Source organism: Sinocyclocheilus anshuiensis, unplaced genomic scaffold (assembly GCF_001515605.1).
Source record: "Sinocyclocheilus anshuiensis isolate Anshui unplaced genomic scaffold, SAMN03320099.WGS_v1.1 scaffold2171, whole genome shotgun sequence".
NCBI classification, from domain to species: Eukaryota; Metazoa; Chordata; class Actinopteri; order Cypriniformes; family Cyprinidae; genus Sinocyclocheilus; species Sinocyclocheilus anshuiensis.
Window position 1 is genome coordinate 71,756 of NW_015537929.1, and position 18,863 is coordinate 90,618.

Here is an 18,863-nt window from a genome sequence, read left to right on the forward strand (position 1 = left end):
TCTATTTATATATATATATATATATATATATATACACACACACACACACACACACATACATACATACACTGCCGTTCAAAAGTTTGGGATCAGTTAGACTTGTAACGTTTTTTTAAAGAAGTCTCTTATGCTCATCAAGGCTGCATTTATTTGATCAAAAATACAGAAAAAAACTGTAATCTTTTTTGGAAACTTCAATACTTTTTTCAGGATTCTTTGATGAATAAAAAGTTAAAAAGAATAGCATTCATAACAATAAAAATATTTGCTATCACTTCTTAACGATTTAACATCCTTGCTTTTAATTTCTTTCAAAAACAGAAAAAATAAACATTTACTGACCCCAAACTTTTGAACAGCAGTGTATATTGTTAGAAAAGATTTCTATTTTAAATAAATACTCTTCTTTTTAACTTTTTATTCATCAAAGAATCCTGCAAAAAAGTATCACAGGTTCCAAAAAAATATTAAGCAGCACAACAGTTTCCAGCACTGATAATAAATCAGCATATTAATAATTTATTTGAAGCTGCGGATTCGGGTGACGTTTTAACTCATCCGCGCATCACTAATGTATGCACACTATTTTAAAATTCGCACAAAATCAAATTTAACTCTCTTAAATACACATTTCCTGTCCTACTGTGCAACATTAATCTGTGCATGAAATAAAATATGGTTGTCTTTATGAAAATCTGCTGACCACAATAACCATTTGGCTTAATATTGTATGCAATGTCACAATCCAATTAATTCCTTCTGGTTAAAAGCCGTAGACTACATTTGTTTCAGCCAGAAACAAACTGGGATCCAAATGTCAGAACATGTTGAAAATATGCAATTCAAAATCTAATTAAAACTTGGAAATAAACAAGGTTTCAGGTTTTTTAAATATTTAAAACAAAGAAAAGTTATGCCCTAAAATGACTAAAAGAAATACACAAGATTGTGCACTATTACTAGGTCACTAATCAAATTAAGAAATTTGTAACAATAAGCATGTGAACTCCTTTGCACAAAAAGGTTCAAAATGCAAACTTGAGTGAATGTAATTAAAACAAAAGGGGGACAAACCAAATACTAAGAAATTAATAAATTCATACTAATTTCTCAGTTAAATTTTAGACTCAAATATATATGCTGCTGACAATATAATTTGTTATGGAAAAAAACAAAAGTATTTTCACTAGTGATCTTACTCTTTTGGACCCAACTATAACAGACATAATATGAGTAGAGAAGGCAGTTTTACAAACAACATGAATACAAATACAGAGAGAGAAGAGACAGAGGGACAGATAGAGCTGTGAAATCACTTGCAGTTGATGGAGAGAGTTTTCACTATTATCACCAAGAATGGTGCTTTTGGGTATAAAGAGCCCAGACAGAGCCTGAGGGCTTCACCGATTTTATCTGAAATCTACAGCGAGACTGTGAATTGCTCTAACACACAAACAGCCTTGTGTATTTACACTGGATGATTAGCATGTGAACCTCATCTAAAATGTTGACAGATCCCTCTGAGGCCAGTTGTATAATATTTTAGCGTGTACGAATATCCTCTCCTAACGGCATCTGATAGCGGTGGTATTATGTAGGTAAGTCCTTATGAGAATATCACATATCAGATTCACAGAAAGGCTCCTTGCTTTGTGCTGTTGGAGGACTTGTACTACTGTCTGTGAAGCCTGCCAAACACTTGCTATTCAGTATGTTAGAAACAGTCTTCAGCAGCGGAGAAAATGGGGGTGTTGCCCCGTGGGCAACTGGAGTGTGAATATGAAAGCAAATATATTCAAGCTCCCTTGCCAATCTGATAAGCGGCCTGATTAGTAAGAGGCGTCGAGGAGAAGTGAGGATTGGATCTCGTATTTGGGGAGAGACCGTCGTGAACTTACGCACCCAGACACGGAGAAGACGCCGTAGATGACGGGATTCTTGGTGTCTTGGGTTTTCTGGATGTACACATCCCCTGAAAGGAAGATTAAATTACTTTAGTTCCTGGATTTGAAGACAAATGAACTAATCCACATACTTAAGTGTGTACTTTGATGGTGAGAAGAAAGCACATACAATGAGTATTGTAATGGGACATATTATATTATAACATCATATGATTGTGTCCTGACACTACAGATTTCTACATTTCAAACTGTCAAGGCAGCTTTGGGTATTGCTTTCTATACTACTTTTGCACTGAAAAAGCCACAAATTCCTCCCTTGTTACACAAGGGGTTTTGGGAAAGATTAGCACACTTTGAAAATTCACTGGAAATCATATGCCATTCAGACACCTCTCTGGCATGCTGTTTTCTACGGAGCCCCTGAAGGGACATGTTGGTGGGAAAAAATGAGAAGGGAGGTAAAATTATATCACATTACTTTTGTGTTCTCTCACAAAACTGCTGCGTTACCCCGAGAAACTGTTTGCTCGCTAAACTTTTTGTGATGGAAATAATATAAAGTGAGAAGCAAAACCATGTTAAAAGCTTTAGCAACAAACGCAAACTTTCTTGGTTAAATGCAATACTTTTGTGAGAGACCGCAAATGCAAACGAATGCAACGTTTTTCAAGGGAATTCTTGTGTGAGAGAACACAAAAGCATTGGAATATAATTTTTCCTCCTACCTCCCATTTTTCCATCACCAGAGAGGGCTCCATAGTTTTCGATGTACTATGGGACACGCTTATTCCAATTTTGAGCTCTGTTTGTTTAAGCGGCCTGGTATAGCAACAATGGCTAAACCAATATGGGGATGGATCTTTTTTTTTTTTTTGGAACAATAGAAGACAGGTGGATTATTTAAGAAAACCTGTTTGAAAACATTCACTATTTTTGCAGCTCAGTTTAGCACCACCAGTGACACCAACATTTCTGCAGCTTCAAAAGTCTGCGAGTGTATGTGGGAAGTCATCAAATCTATCTCAGTTCAGTTACATCATACAAAACCCATCGCATTGAGAGGACAATCTTTCTCTCTTACTTTTCCTCTCTGTCTTTGTCTCAGCCTCCAAAATTCTCCAGCTTCTTTCAACACAAATTAACCACAAAGGGCCAGTGATAGTCTGCTAGCCAAAATGAGAAAGATGAAAAAAGGCCATTGGGCCACCGTTTTACTTGAAGGACAGTGTAAGGGGGATGGGAGATAGAGGTACATAAAAAAGGTTAAAAAGGGGGCAGAAGGAAAGAAAACAAAAGGAGACTCAGATGGTTTAGGGAATAAGGAGGGCAAGCGGTAAAAGCATAGACAGATGTCCCATCAAAAACAGAAAGAAGATGATCTCAGACGGATAGTCACGGCTAAACGGACTAAGTAATCAAGTGCTGAGGGAAAATCCCACACTGCAGCGAATGAATCTCGCTCATGCCAAGCCACAAAAAACAACCCATAAAACCTCACTGCCCCTCTGAGGAAAAGGGAAAACATCTAGTCAAAAACTCCACTGACAAGTACATTCCTCAAACATAGTGGCAGAGGGAGGTTGAATGACCAACCAAGTGAAAAAAAGAGGGCAGAGACGGAGAAAGGAGTCCTGAGGGTACCTTGTGCGCTATGCTACGGGAGCTGTGAAATGAGGCAAACACAGAACGACCGCTTACTCAATTTATGCACATTGCAAAAGCAATAAAACTGCAGCATTCATGCGCTTGCGTTTATTTGCCTCTGAAGAGTGGCAGAGGCTGTTACAGCTGGTTTGTCAGCCAATCCTATTCAGTCCTGTCAATCAAACTCTCCCACTCCGGGAAAGACTTCATTTTGTGTAAGCCTGTTAAGATGCAGCTTACATGCATGGGTTACCTCACACATGTGCACATAAATGCACAATCATGTATGAAGCATAATGTAAAACCACAAAAAAGAGAGTTATTTTTATTTTCAGGCAGTTGTAGTACAACTTTTTAAAAGCCCAATTTGTCATTTTAAGCTCTACAGGAATTTCAATTTCATACTCCGAACTGCTTGCCTCTATATATTCCTCACAGGCCCTTGTGGCACTTTACGCTTAAGCACAAATGCTACACGCTCCACATACAGGAAAGAGAGGAAATTACTTTTTCCAAGTTATACCCTCTGGAGAGACATATCCATTGAACCATCAGACATGAGCGGTTTCCACAAATGAGCTATATCATGCCCTATCCTGAAATAAGAGGCCTCTTATTTCAGCGAGTATACTGTGAAAATGAACAGAACAGAACTGACTATAAAGTACTTTGGGCGAATACCTCACTGTATATATGGAGTCAATCAAATGGTAAAGCTGTTTTATTTCATTTTTTTATAATCTCCACAGAATAATAGAACATAAAATGCCCCCAAGATATCTGAATTAGATGGAAAGATTTATCAAATAATCAGCACTTTGTACTATCATGTTTGTCTTAGACATGCACTATGACAATACCACATTTTTGTCCGTGTACCCTGCTAGTGCCATGGTATTCTTGGAAGTGCCATGGGGTAGCACCAAAATACAGTTCTTTTTGTACTTTTTTCTTTTTTAACTTTTTGTTATGTACACTGACAAAAAAGTAGTATGGTATTACCACGGTTGGACATGTACCAAATAAAAAATAAATAAATTATAGTACCATGGTATATTTTAAATATTTAAAAGTACCATGCTTTTATCTGATGATGCCTACACTTTACCATGGTACTGCCACAGTACTTTTTGTAAGGGTAAGTATCATGGTATATATCAAAGTACCATGGTATTACACTTACAAAAAGGTAACAAAAAAGTACTATGATATTAGCATGGTATTCTAAAAATCATAAATGCTAAATTATTGTACAATGGTATATTTAAAATATTTAAAAGTACCATGGGTTTATCTGATGAAACCAATACTTTACCACGGTACCACCTCAGTATTTTTTGATAGCCAACATACTGACCCTTACAAAAAATACTGAGGTGGTACCGTGGTAAAGTATTGGTTTCATCAGATAAAATCATGGTACTTTTAAATATTTTATATTCTTACTATGGTATTACACCTACAAAACGTTAACAAACAGTACATTAGTATTGCCATGGTAATATCATGGTATTTTGGACATTTACCATATAAAAAAACTCAAATTATATGTATATATATGTACTCAAATTATATTCAAAAGTACCATGGTTTTATCTGATCACGCCAGTATTTTACCATGGTACCACAGCAGTAATTCAACTATATAGAATTGTCCTCTTGGACTGCTTGTATTTAATTTAAAATGTCCTTTTGTATTCAATTCAAACAGTCAAAAAGGACAATTCAAAATTGGCTTTAAAAAATGTATTATTTTTGACTTAACAAAAGTAAATCTGACTTAATATTGTAAAGCATCCTGGTCTAAAGTTATTTAATCTAGATCAAATGTCAGTATTCAATACAAGAAATGATCAGATCACAGGAAATTATACAGAATTTACAGCTCAGATAACAGAGAGACTTACGGAGCTCATCGAAATGTGTCTCCATGCCATCAGAGCCAGTCACAGAGCAGATGAGCCGAGCCTTCAGGAAGGTACTCCACTTATTCACCAGACAGCAGTGTCCTCCGTCATCATTCTGTAGACGAAGTGAGGTCATGTTAGCCATGAAGATTCACTGTTAGACACCACACAAATTCTAGCTGTATAGTTTGATTTGATGGACACCTTGACACTCTGTATGTGTGAAATGAAGGCATTGCTTTACATCAGTATCTGTCCCTCTCTCAAGGCTATTTCTGTGGGTTTGCATTAACTGGCTGTGACTGGGTTGTAAACATTGGCTTTGAGCACTGCTCAGCCCCATCTGCTGTGGACAGCAGCCAACTTCAATAATGAGACGCAGCGATGCCCAGTGACCAGCCGCCAGCAGCTACCCACACATTACAAACATGCTTCTTTGATTCACATTAGAACAGCAAAAAATAACCAAGAAACAAGCGGTTGCTCATGTAGGAGGCATTAGACAATGATGGATCCCGAAGATCTGTCAATCAACAGTTCAGTCCTGCATGGACATAATTTCTTCAGTATCATGTTCAGCATAGGAACACCCAATAATTGAAAAATGTATAGTATATTGCAGTGCTTATAAAACAATGAATGGGATTATGTTAAGATTTAGTCACCCGCATGTCATTCATCCAAACTCATATGACTTACTTCTTTCTGTGGAACGTAAACTAAGATATTTTGAAGAATGTACTTGTCTGTCTTTGCTGTACAGTGACAATTAAAGGGGACAGGAGCTTTTTTCAAGCTTCAAAAATGATGCAAAGGCACATAAAAAGTCTGTGAGACTATATTTCAGGTCTTCTGAAACCATATGATAGCTCTGTGTGAGAAACAGACCGAAACCTGACAACACATTCCTGACATCCGTCCTACCTCTATTTGGCATCTTGTGAATGAAGCTCTGACTTTTGAGTCAGAGCTTTTCAATGAATCAGTTCACAAAACAGTTCAACTGATTCATTCTTGAAGACTAATCTGGTTCTCGAGCTCAATGACTCATTGATTTGAATGAGGCAGTTCACAGCTCACCAGAGGGGATGATTATCAAAGAAAAACTACTCAAATTTTAGTGTGTTATTCAAACAAAAGTACTTGCTTATTGTGCAAATGTGACATGTTGTACAGGCCACTTAATAGCTCTTTTTAAAGTTTAAAATCTCTAGTTCTCATACTTTGTAACTGCATGAGAAAATGTAAGCACATTCTTCGATATTTCCCATTTTGTATATAATGGAAAAAGAAAGTCATGCGGGTTTAAAACAACATGAAGGTGAATAAGTGAACTATGCCTTTTAGCATGTGTAGATATGTTTTACTCGAATATAAGACAAAGGTTAAGAAAATGTCTCACCAAACAAATCCTGCCAATCCTAGACTGAGCCATGGGAGTCTGACCCATCTCAGATGCCTTTTCACGGAAGAAGAAATACAGCTTGTCATCATTCTTTTCTGCACTATCAGGGATGAGCTGAGCGTGGACGAAGGTTGGATCTAAAAGAAAACGAAAAAAGAGAGAGGAAGGGAAACAGCAAAAGAGATTAATTACAGTTGTAGCAGAAAGCAAAGAGAAAACAAAAAGGAGAGCAAAGGGATAATATTAAATAACACTAGAAAGTGCAACTAATTCAAAGTGTCTGATGACCTCTCTCACGGTTAGTCTATCCTCTCATTCACTACACTGAACAGTCCACATGTAAGACATCTGTATGAAATTTGTGATGGTTATCAGTGGACACTCATGATTAAAAAGGCAAAACTAAAGTAAAGAAGTCACGTGTAATACAAGGGAAACTCAGGTTAAAAACTCAAAGAACAATGCTAATGAAAACTGTTAGATAAAGCATAAAGCAAGCATAAAACAAAAAGACAAAATATTTTTGTTAGTTTGCAAAAGAATATGAACATGCCTTTAATGTGACAATTAAGGGTAAATAAATATAATAGTTAAATACATTTCAGAAAATACAAAAAAATAACTAATGAAATCAGCTATAATAGTCAGGGATTATAAAAAGGGTCAAGGATTGAGCTTAACTAGGCAGTAATTGCTTGAGGGATATTATTTTGCAAAAGTGTATGAAATATGAGGTTAGTTTGAAGGAGGTAGGATGAAGGGTCAGTGTTGAATATTCATATCTGGCACTTTCCCCACTGAACAAAGAACTTTGTCTTGATGGTATGCCATGGTTCCAAAATTTTGTGCGTACCGTGGAGCCAGCGGGAGTTATACTGGTCGGTCCTCATGGCCGTGTGTTTTCCCAACGTGCGAAAGATGGCAGAGTCTGTTCCCATAAAATCGATGTAGACACCAGCGTACAACTGGCCATCTGCCAAAACAGAGCAAGCGTAAAGGAGATAACGAGAGATAGACAGATAAACTTGAGAAAAATGAGTCTGAAACAAAATAAATTATGTTTTGTGTATTTTCTAAAAGTATTGAAAAGTAGTATGATGGCAATGAGCGGTACGTACTTATCAGAGCTGAGACGCTGTTTAGTTTGGGGTCAAAGGGGCATTTCCCCTTCCCAGAATCTACTTTACCAGGCTCCAGTCGGAAAATGTATTCCTGGAACAGGGAGAGCATGAAGGTTTCATTAATGACAGCGCAACAGATCACATTAGATGAGCAGTATTGATTCTCAGCTTACTTGGATACTTTAAGTTTCCAGTGTTTAAGAGGTATAACCAGGAAGTGAAATGCACATAGGTTCACTGGGATAAATGAAAACAAAAACTAGCTGAGGTTGTAATATAATTGAAATATCTTTAGGCAACCTATTGTTTGTGTTTTTTAAATGTTGGAGTCTAACATATTGTCTAATGCCAACACCAATATCTTGCCATTTGACAAAAGAGAGCTAGTGTAAAACTGCCCAGAAAAAAGAAATTAATGCCATAATCCAAGGTTTCCAAGGTTCTTGGTAGTTGCCAAAGAAAATGAACAGTTCCCTTTCAGTCGGTCATTCCCGACGTCACGTCGGATGACCGACCAATTGGGATCTCGCTTAGAGAGACCAATCTACTTCGAGTGCAAACTAAACGAGCCAATGCACATTGGCATGCGATTATTGCATCCAGCTGCTGCTGATCACAGCGTGAGTATAAGTAGGCAGCAGATGCAGCGCATATTCAGCTTTTCGCTTCGGAGCCGAGCGGTTCTATCGTTCTGCTCATGACCTTCTACGTAGAGCAGTAAAAACTACAAGTCAAGCACGCTCTTCGTGGGCTCTCGTGCTGTACCATACGTAACCGAGACGTTTCTCACAATCAACTTCTCAACATATGAATCTAAAATAGTCTATATGGTTTTGTTGGGTTAGTGACAACTATTGCATTGCTGGTTTTTAGAAAAACAAAATCTCTTTAAGCTAATAGTCCACTTCACTCCATGCAGTTTGCATTCCATCTACAGTTAAACAGATGCAAAACAGTATTATTAAAAAGCTTGGTGACTCCTGGATTTGCACCAAATATGCACAACAACATCTAACATGAATTAACACATTAACTAAAATCTAAGCAGAGATGTAGAAGCACATCTAAAGAGTCTACAACATGTTGCAAAAAATGTATCAGCAATTCAGCAAATTCAAGTCTCAACAATGACTTGCTTTGGATAATATACAAAAAAGTTCTTGGAACCTTTCTACTTTCCAAGCTTTACACGCACACCACAAATGTAATATAAGCCACGGATAAATTTTCTGCTGACTAACCACTTTCAAACATGATGGAGTTTGGGTGTGGGAGTAATCTTTGCACGTTCTGCTAGATTTCTGCGCCAAAGGCAGGCTCTGGACAAGTGTAGGCAAACTTGAGAAAGACAAGCTCTAAAGACAACAGTCCCTCTGCTGTTTCTCTCAATGCCTTTAGCGGCAGAGGAAACCAGCTGCTGAAAATCCAAATAGTGTGAGAACAGAACCTTTCCTTAAACTTCTAAGTAAAAAAAAAAACATATCTTGTAAGTGCATCTTAAGGGGGAAAAAAAGGCCACAAGAAAGTACAAAAAGGACCTCATCCCACTGAAGAGTTAATTTCCCACCTTGGGTGCATATGGTTCTGGTGAGGTACTAGGATCTGCGGCTCGACTGGTTCGGCCTCCTGCACGAGGCATCTGATCTTGGAGCATGCCCTATAAAACAAGGTGTGTGCCTCAATAAAGACCTGTTTCTAGGACCCAAGAGAACGTTCAAGGCTGTGTCCAAACAAGAAGATGTTGAGATGCTAGAAAGATGGCTGCAGTTTGGTATATCCATAGTGGACAAAGAAGAGTTTATATTAAGTTGTCTAAAACATGCACATGCTGAAAAGCCTTGTTAGCACATTCCCACTGCATATGAAAAAAACAAAAAACAGACATGCATATTGCAGAACCCCACAAAAGAACAAAAAATGCAGTAGAATCCAAAAGCCTGAGACCAGTGAAAATGCTCATTTTATAATAATAATTGAAAAAAAATGTTTTATTAACTGCTAATTATTGAATCAATATGTGAGTGGAAAAAAAATTAGGTTCACATGATCAGTCACAAATTTGCTTATATTTGAAAATTGACCTAGAAATAGCACAGAATTTTAAATTTTTTATTATCCATTTTTCTTTCTTTCAGATCTTTATTTCCAGTTTAAAATTTCAAGTTAAAAAAAAAAACTTTCCAGATTTCCAATGTGATCTCAGACTTTTTTGAATGATGTTTTTATGGACAGTGGTTAATAATGGGACATGGTCATGGGAAAGAAGGTAGGTGAAATTAGGACTATGTTTAAATGCAATTATCCTTCTAAACACTAGGAAGAGATTTTGAAGTAACAGAGTCAAAAGACATGCAGGTGGTAAAGATTATCTTGTTTGTTCCAGGGTGGAGAAACATTCCTCTCTAATGACATAATACCTTTTGACTAAGGTAGCCAACAGTTTGAACCCTTGACCTGCAAATGGTAGCAGGTCACCTGCGAATGACAGTTTACCTGTGCCCTTTGACCTCTGTCCACATAGGTACAGATGGGGTTGTAAGCTCCCGTTCCGCACACATACAGGTGAGTCCTGTTCCATGGCTCGATTAGACGGATGAAATTACCACACTCGCCCTGTTGACACAGAACAGAATGATATCAGCGATGCTGTCATGGAGAAATTATACTTTCAGATGGATATTGACTACTGACATGCTCACGTTGGAATAACCAGCTAAGGATTTACAAAGATTGTGGTAATTAGTAGTGATCCACCGATATTAAAATTCTGAGAAAAAAAGAGAAAAAATGGCACCTATAAAAATATAAACAAAGAATATTTAAAAAATAATAGAAATTATTACATACTACTATTCAAAATATTGGTGTTGGTAACATTTTTGAAAATATTTTTGAAAGAGTTCTCTTATGCTTTCTTTAAAACTAATATTGTAAAATATTACAATTTAGTATAACTGTTTTCTATTTTAATATATTTTAAAATGTGATTAATAGAAAGATCAAAAGAACAGCATTTGTTTAAAATAAATATTTTGTATCTTTGTCACTTTGGATCGATTTAATGCATTCTTCCTGAATTAAAGTATTAATTTCCTTAAAAAAAAAAAAAACCTTTGATAAATAAATAAATAATTAAATAAGTACAGCAGAAAAGAATATCCACATTTTTTCTTGGCGGATTCTTACATTGATGTCTTTTCCTGAGAGGACACACTCAGTCCTCCTCTGAGGAGTCACAGGCCAATGAATCTGAGGAAAAAGACGAATGTCAGTCATCCTAATCTACTGACCAGATTCAAGTTTACCGCTGCCAAGCCTTGCTTATAGTTTGGTTTGTTGCAATCTCTATTGTGTAACTGAGAAATCTTACTATGAGGGGCTCTTTGTTGATGTCGTTCAGGTCTAGTGACAGGATGTAGTCCTTGCTGCCCACGTACATGCGATCATGGTCCTCATCCATACGAAGGATTCTGTAGTCCGTCGAGTTGAGCAGAAAAGCAAAGTGATGGGCAGTTCCAGTAGACTTAAGTTCTAAAAAGGACAGAGTGAAAGAGTCCATTTATTTTATTTAGCAGATGTTTTTATTAAAAGCAACACACAAACCATGCAGGAAAAAAAAAATACTTTCCAAGCGAGAATTTAATTTTTTATTTATTTTTGTAATAGAAGTGCCTTTTATATGGTCATGGAAATGTTGAAGGGTCAGTTCTGCCACAAGCAGCACCAAATATAATTGCAAAAATAGTGATTGGGTAACACTTTATTTTAGGGCCTCTTAACTAGTTTCTTATTAGCATGCATATTACTAGAATTTTAGCCATTTATTAGTAGTAATTAAGCACATATTAATGCCTTATTCTACATGACCTTATTCTACATCCCTAATCCTACCCAATACCTAAACTTAACAACTACCTTACTAACTATTAATAAGCAGCAAATTAGGAATTTATTGAGGGAAAAGTCGTAGTTAATAGTGAATAAGTGTTCCCTATTCTAAAGTGTTACCAGTGATTGTTTAAAACTAGCTTCCACATCTGCCCTAGGGATATGCCGGTATCAGATTTTCATGTTGCGATTAATTGCTCATGTGCCCATGGTCAAATTATATGCTATAAACATGCTATTGGTTAAAACAATGTTGGGTTAGCTGGGTACTTGAACTGCACAACTCTACAGCAACTCATCCCAGATAAGACTTGAACCCACAATGCTCAGCTTAGGAGGCCAGAGCTTCTCTGGACTGTTGGTCACATTGTTTTATTGCCCATTTGTTTTACTCACAGTAGTTTCTGGAATTCATACGGACACATGGACTTGTCAGTGGATTATGAACATTAAAGATAATGAAAACAAAATAACAGAAGCAGCGTGAACGCTTATCAACACCTTAAAAGATTTTTTAAATATAATAGGCATAGGCTTTCTATTGGATGCATAGCCAAGCTCCAAATCTGCAAACTCTACAAGGACTCACATACAACTAATCCAAACACCACAAGTGTTGCCAAGTCACAGTAGTTCCTCAATAAAACGGCATCTGTGCTGCTGCATGAATATGACCAGTCTGGAGTTCTTCTCTGAGGTTCAATGCCCTGGCTACATTCCTACGTCCTTTGTTATTATTATTGTTACAGTCCTGTTTTTACAGGGTGGATTTCTTGGGGATTTTTGGCTCTCAGAGCGTTCTCGTGGGGCCTCCCTGAGTCTTATATATTACCAATACTGAGGTGTCATGCATTATTTTCCTCTTCCCCCAACAAGCTTGGTTCCATTTGTTGGAAACTGAGTGCAGTATATGTGGCACTATATTAGATATCATAACCATTATAGGTTATGGTTCATGGAGTTCACAGCACAGTCCCTTTGGATGACCATAGAGGACTGCGTCAGATGTTGAAGGAAACCTCTGAAGAATGTAATGACACAATGTTACTGTAACACAACATATTTGCTTCTGTCTCTGATAAGGTCTACTTGAGAATCAACTGCAGAATGGTAGATGTTGGAGAAAGAAATAATTCATTGCAGATAGTTGGCAAAGCATATACAACAAAGATTGGCCAAGCACAATTGCAATTCCAAATCTTAACAATTCCCCATTCTATTGTGAAACAGATCGGTGCTAAAAGTCTGAAGCACATGCTTACACTTAGCAGCCCAAGGTCAAATTTGCAACTTCATAATGAAAAGAGACACCAGACCACGTAACCACGTTTTAGAAAGACATAATTTCTGATTGCTCAAGGCCCAATGGATGGAAAAGTGCCATCAAAGTCTTTCAAAAATGAACGAAATAATCTGTAATACAACCGCAAGAACATGATGTCTACATAGATGTAACAAAAAACTTTTAAAATAGGATAAATGCAGCCTCAGCTTACTTTTTTGACTTGGTTATTGTTTGTGGTTTGTATAGCAATAATGATAATTTCTGAAATTTTGCTTTGGAAAGAATCACAAAGTTGAACAATATATATAATAAAACATAGTATATAATTTTCTCACCAAACTCCCTAATTTTCCTTTTGATCAAAATTACATAAAAACGTCTCCAATTTTACTTAAAACATATTATGTTGTAGATTGACTGGTCTTATAAACAGAAATGGACTTATTCATGACAGGAAAGGCTTTTTTAAGCATGTTTAAAAAATATAATAATTTTATAACAAGATCCAACAGTCAAGCTTGGCAGAATGTTTCACTGGGAAGTTTGGTAATCTAATGGAATGTGCAAGCCATAGAGAAGCACCCGTCTCTGCAAAGTACCAGTATATGAACGTTCTATCAGAAGACACAATCTACACCACTCTTATACAAAGAGATTTAGCATGGGGCCGCAGACAACATAAAATCTCATTTACCTGTGTGGGCATTCAGGTTTCTAATTAAGCACAAGGGCAGGTCCACCATGTTCCAACAAGTTGTCAACCATGTCTGGCGTGTCTTTGCAAGCACTAATAATGCACTGTAGTAACAATCTCTATAAAGAAAATAGCAGGATTTTTGATATCAAGTTATGTTCTGGCACAATATAACACATTGTCTTTAACATTTTAGATCTGAAACTAGGGCTGGGTACCGAAACCCGGGACCAATATGGCACCGGTACCTATGTAACCGGTATGTACTAGAACCGAATCAGAACGCAGATTTCGGTGCCTCATTTCAGTGCCATGCCTGAGAGCGATCGATTGAAATATTTGTCCTCTGGTTCTCCGAAACAGACGTAAGAAGCATCAACACTGGCACTGCACGTGAAAAATAATTTCCCGACTGAGAAAATGCACATTAACTCAAGTCGGAAAGCTCTAATAATACAAATCCAACAAATCTTTGTAGTAACGAGTGTCCATGTTGTATTCACATTCCGACTTAAAAGCATAACTCGGGAAATGAGAGCATCCGAGGAGCGCGTGAATGCAGTAATTACACTTGCTCTGATGGCAGCAGGTAGCCTTCCGTTAACTAAGCTAAACATGCTTAAATTAAAATGCCTAAAGCTAAACTTCCCTTGTATTCACATTTCTAAACCTGTTGTCCAACAAAAGAGAACATTATAACCTTTTTAATCCACAACACCAGTCAAATGCTTCCTTTTGTGATCTGATGTGGCTTCTTGTCAAAAATATGTTCCATAGGCTACTTTAAAAAGAATACATCAATTAGCAATGGATTATAAATATACTTAATTGTTATGAAAATACCAGAGATGGCTTGAATAACACAGATAAACTATATTCAGTCTCAGTCGAGTGTTTATTGTCTTTGTTTTATAATTCAAAACGTTTTTATGTTCTGTTTACTCAGTTACAGCTATAATAGCAATGCCTTTGTCCAAATAAGGTATTTCCTGGAGGGTCACGAGTTCTGCTACTTCTGTGACTGGATATGTGGATTTTCTGTGCGAGGGCGCCCTCTGGCATCCAGTATGAATGAAACAGACATCATGTGTTTATAGTGCTAATGGACAATCCATCATTTTTGGGGGAATTTTTATTTATTTCTTTTTTAATAAGTATCGGTTCAGGCACCGGAACCGTTTTAAAAGTATTGATTTGGCACCGGTATCGAAAAAAAAACAAACGATACCCAACCCTATCTGAAACTAGGGGGAATGTGATCGCATTGTGTTACAAACCAAATTTTAACTGGCTTGTGACTGGCAAAGACACTTGAAGGGCATCTGCAGCAACTAGTTTTTAGTACTACTTTAGTATCTACTGTCTGCAGTGACAACTTAATTTCATTTTACACAAACATTTAATTTTATCTTTGGAGATTGAGCTTTATCTTCAGCTGTCCAGCCTAAATGATCACTTGAAGATTAGGTCTTATCTCATGGCTTTAAAGGGCAGTCACTTGACAGATCGCATGGATTAGAGTGACCGGTTGAAGGATGGTGGACCGAATATGATGGAGGGAGAGACCTTACCTGTGTGTGACTTTAACTGAATGAAAACTTTCCTCTCACGTTCAGCATGTGAGGCATTGATTTTAACAGCCCTCATCCCTGACAGAGGATTATTCAATCATCCTTATCTTCTGGGAAGACAGGACGGGGTGATTAAAGCAAAGGATTTAATCAAACCACACAGATAAAATGTATTTTTTCTCTCTCATCTGTCCATCAAAGTCTTATGACAAATAAGGGCAAACAGACAAACGTACAACTTGCCGAGTGTATGGTAGAGGTACCCTACTACGTCAGAAACCATGAGGGACACATTTAATCTGCAACACAATATATATACATATACTTGGCCCCAAGTAGTATTTGAACAGTTAAGCCACACTTTAAATACATTTCTGTCATGACAACGGAGGGATTGGCATGGTAATGTACATGACAATGTTAATGTATCTGGTCTTGGTGCAATAGATCTGCTATGCTGCTGCGGCAGAGCAAGTACAGAGACTTGCTACTGCCAATACATCCACAACATGCTGCTGTGAGCATGTAAGAAATATTGCTGCTGCAAATATAACATACATGAAATAACCCCCATATAGCATACATGAATCACGTCGTAGCAGATCTATACAGGTGGAGCTGGGAAAGGTGGAGGGTTTCTGAAGCAAGCTGCAACTGCTACGGCAATCACTAGTCATATATTTGAATGTTGAGCAGCGAGATCATTGGCTACCGATACAGGAGAGAACCAATCAGCTGTGCCATGTGATGATGTCATTAGGTCAGATTGAGTTAGACCTATCGGACTGCACGATCTAGAGTTTCATGCCAGAACTCTGTATGTATTTCATATGGCATATGTATATGGCAAGTAACTTCATTTTTCTTTTTTTAAGTGGGCCTGTAAATAAATGTAAAGGTTTAGAAAAGTGGCTTTCAAAGCATTTAAAGACCTTTGAACTATACGTGAGGCATCCACACAAGCACATCTGACCTCTAAGTTCACCAAGTACCATGAATTAAAAAATAAAAGTATCATACTACTTTTACAATAAGCTCTTATTGTAAATCGTTTCACTATGTTTAAACTTTCACAGTTAGAATGACTTTGCACACAAAAATAAAAATGCACTGCCTGATTTTTATAAGAAAATATGTACTTTGGACATTTAAGTCACATATCAAACCAAGTGCCCGGTTTCCCTTAAGTTAATACAGGTGCCCCAGCAGAATAACCACCGATGTTCACTGTATTAATGTTCCACAAAATATGACAAATAGAAAGTGTCAAAGGATTTTTTGTTTGTATTCATTTTGAACATTACATTTATTGTTTTATATTTTTGAACAGCCTTTCTGTGAAATGTTTTGATTGAATAGTGTCTATTGAATAAAATAAAATAAAAGTTATATATACTGCAAAGTGATAAAAATGTTTGTGCAGGCTATTTAGTATCATTGACCTACGGGGAAATGCTCCTCATGTGAGGAGAACTTATAAAGCAAATGAGAAATAAGCCAAAGAAAGAGTGAATTGGGGAGAACAGTGATGAATTAATAGAACATAGGAAAAAGAGAAGCAAAATGGCACAGATGAAGAAAGAGAGGTGGAGATGGAGGTGTGTGAATCGGTTGGGAGGCTCCCCTCAGGGATTGGTGGGAGCCGTTGTTTGCTTTGGCCCACAGTTTCAGTGAGTGAGGGTCATAGATCACGCTCACAGACACGGGCACACACTCAATGACAAATCGAGCACCACGTGTTACCCTGACCCATGTGATCCTACAGTGAATTGTTTCTGAAAACTCTTAATTTCTCCCTTTTCACAAACAGCAACCCAACAGCAGAAACATGGTAATAATTAACGGGCCACGACTTCGTTTGGTGCTATGACCCAAAGTCCTTGCTCTAGTTTAAAGAGCTTATTAAAGATGTCAGAATGTGTTTTCACAAGATCACAGCCCATAATACACTATAGTTAGGCCTATTTATTTTACATCAGGATTTGATGTGACAGTCTATTATATATGGTATGTCTGGTAAGCCCTGGCCTTTCTCATTTTGTCTTGAACACAGCCAAAAACAACACCTCAGATTATTGATTCATATCACTTAATGTGCTTGAAGAATCAGGCTTAGCCTTGGCAAACAGTTAAACAAACTGTAGCACTCCATTTCAGGTGTTAAACATGAAGTGTGGGAAACAATGTTTGGAAAACAATGCTAGCTTGTCAGTGTTGTGGAGAAACAAAATACGTAGTAAAATAAGTAGCTACCCTGGTAATTTAGCTAAAATTGTCGACAGTTCGTTAGCAGCTAAGCTATTTTCAAAATAGTGTAGCTTTTGTAGTAATTCCCATCAAGCAGCAATAAAGCACACAAAAATTGCTACAATGCAGATTTTTTTTTTTAAGTTGCATCATATTGTTGGTCTGCTAAATCTTTCTATTGAGTAGCATAAATTCAATTTAGCTGGCTATATAGCTTTAATGTTTTGAGCAATGTTTATGCTGCAAAGTAGCTAGCAATTTTTTATAATTTTTCTTGACTGCAATTTAAATCCTTTAAGTCAGTATTATTTTATTATATACTTTTTTTTCAGTTTGTCATTTTAGTACTTCAACTTCATTTCAACATTTATAACTGTCATTTGTTTTTAAGTTTTATATTTTATTTTATTTCACTGTTATCTCAATTACCAAAACCAAATTTTAATAGCTTTGTTTAACATTAGGTAACAACGCTGGTTTAAGTTATGAGTAGCTTGAAGCTTGCCAATACATTAGCTTCCACAACACTGTTGCTAGTAATGTTTGTGATCAACTTATATTTGGCATGCTGTGAAATTATGTTAGACAAGTCTATTCATAACAAACTTTTTTTTGAGTTTTCGTTACCAAAAAAGCCTTTTCCCCATGCATGCATCCAACATAGCATTGTCTGATGACCCTGATTAGCTTCCACTCTACACTCAAACACGCAAACGTGTTAGAAGACCTTGAGGTGTTTATCTCACTATCTTCTGATATCACTGGGATGGTTCGTCTTAAATGAGGTTGTCAAAAAACAGACACAGATAAGCGCAGCTCCTCTTCCTGTTCAGTGTTATCATATTGGTAAATCTGATGGTTGCGGCAGATCTTTCAATAAGCATTCCAATGAGAAATGCAATCAGAGATCTGCTTGTTTCCTTCTCTCCTTTAATCTTTTTCCTTTTTAACGCGTTTCAACACCAGATCGGTCCTGCCTCCTGTGTTTCACACCATCCATAGTGACACTTCAAAAAACATAAAAATAACAAAACATCAAAGCAATTAAAAGAACACATCTTGAATTTGAAGTCAGCAAATTGTTTTCTACTTGTTTTAAGCATACATCTAAAAAATAGCGAGGTTTGTGCTTAAAGCAAGAAAAAAAAAACTTAGAACAAAAATTTAATTCAAGATCATATCTCTGAATCAAGACGT

At 36.9% G+C, this 18,863-nt stretch overlaps 1 protein-coding gene across 2 annotated transcripts in view; it reads right to left on the reverse strand.

Annotated features, from left to right (window-relative positions):
• LOC107657805 (semaphorin-3F-like) overlaps positions 1–18,863 on the reverse strand; it is a 52,190-nt gene that overhangs the window by 5,663 nt on the left and 27,664 nt on the right. Inside the window, exons 3-11 of one of the 2 annotated variants that reach the window (XM_016446052.1) lie at positions 11,352–11,512; positions 11,168–11,230; positions 10,475–10,594; positions 9,549–9,638; positions 7,979–8,072; positions 7,714–7,833; positions 6,858–6,997; positions 5,456–5,570; positions 1,887–1,972 (exon numbers count right to left, since the gene is read on the reverse strand). In XM_016446052.1, the coding sequence (XP_016301538.1) occupies positions 1,887–1,972; positions 5,456–5,570; positions 6,858–6,997; positions 7,714–7,833; positions 7,979–8,072; positions 9,549–9,638; positions 10,475–10,594; positions 11,168–11,230; positions 11,352–11,512 (989 nt within the window). The remainder of the gene's footprint in view (positions 1–1,886; positions 1,973–5,455; positions 5,571–6,857; positions 6,998–7,713; positions 7,834–7,978; positions 8,073–9,548; positions 9,639–10,474; positions 10,595–11,167; positions 11,231–11,351; positions 11,513–18,863) is intronic. The other variant, XM_016446060.1, reaches the window with a different exon arrangement.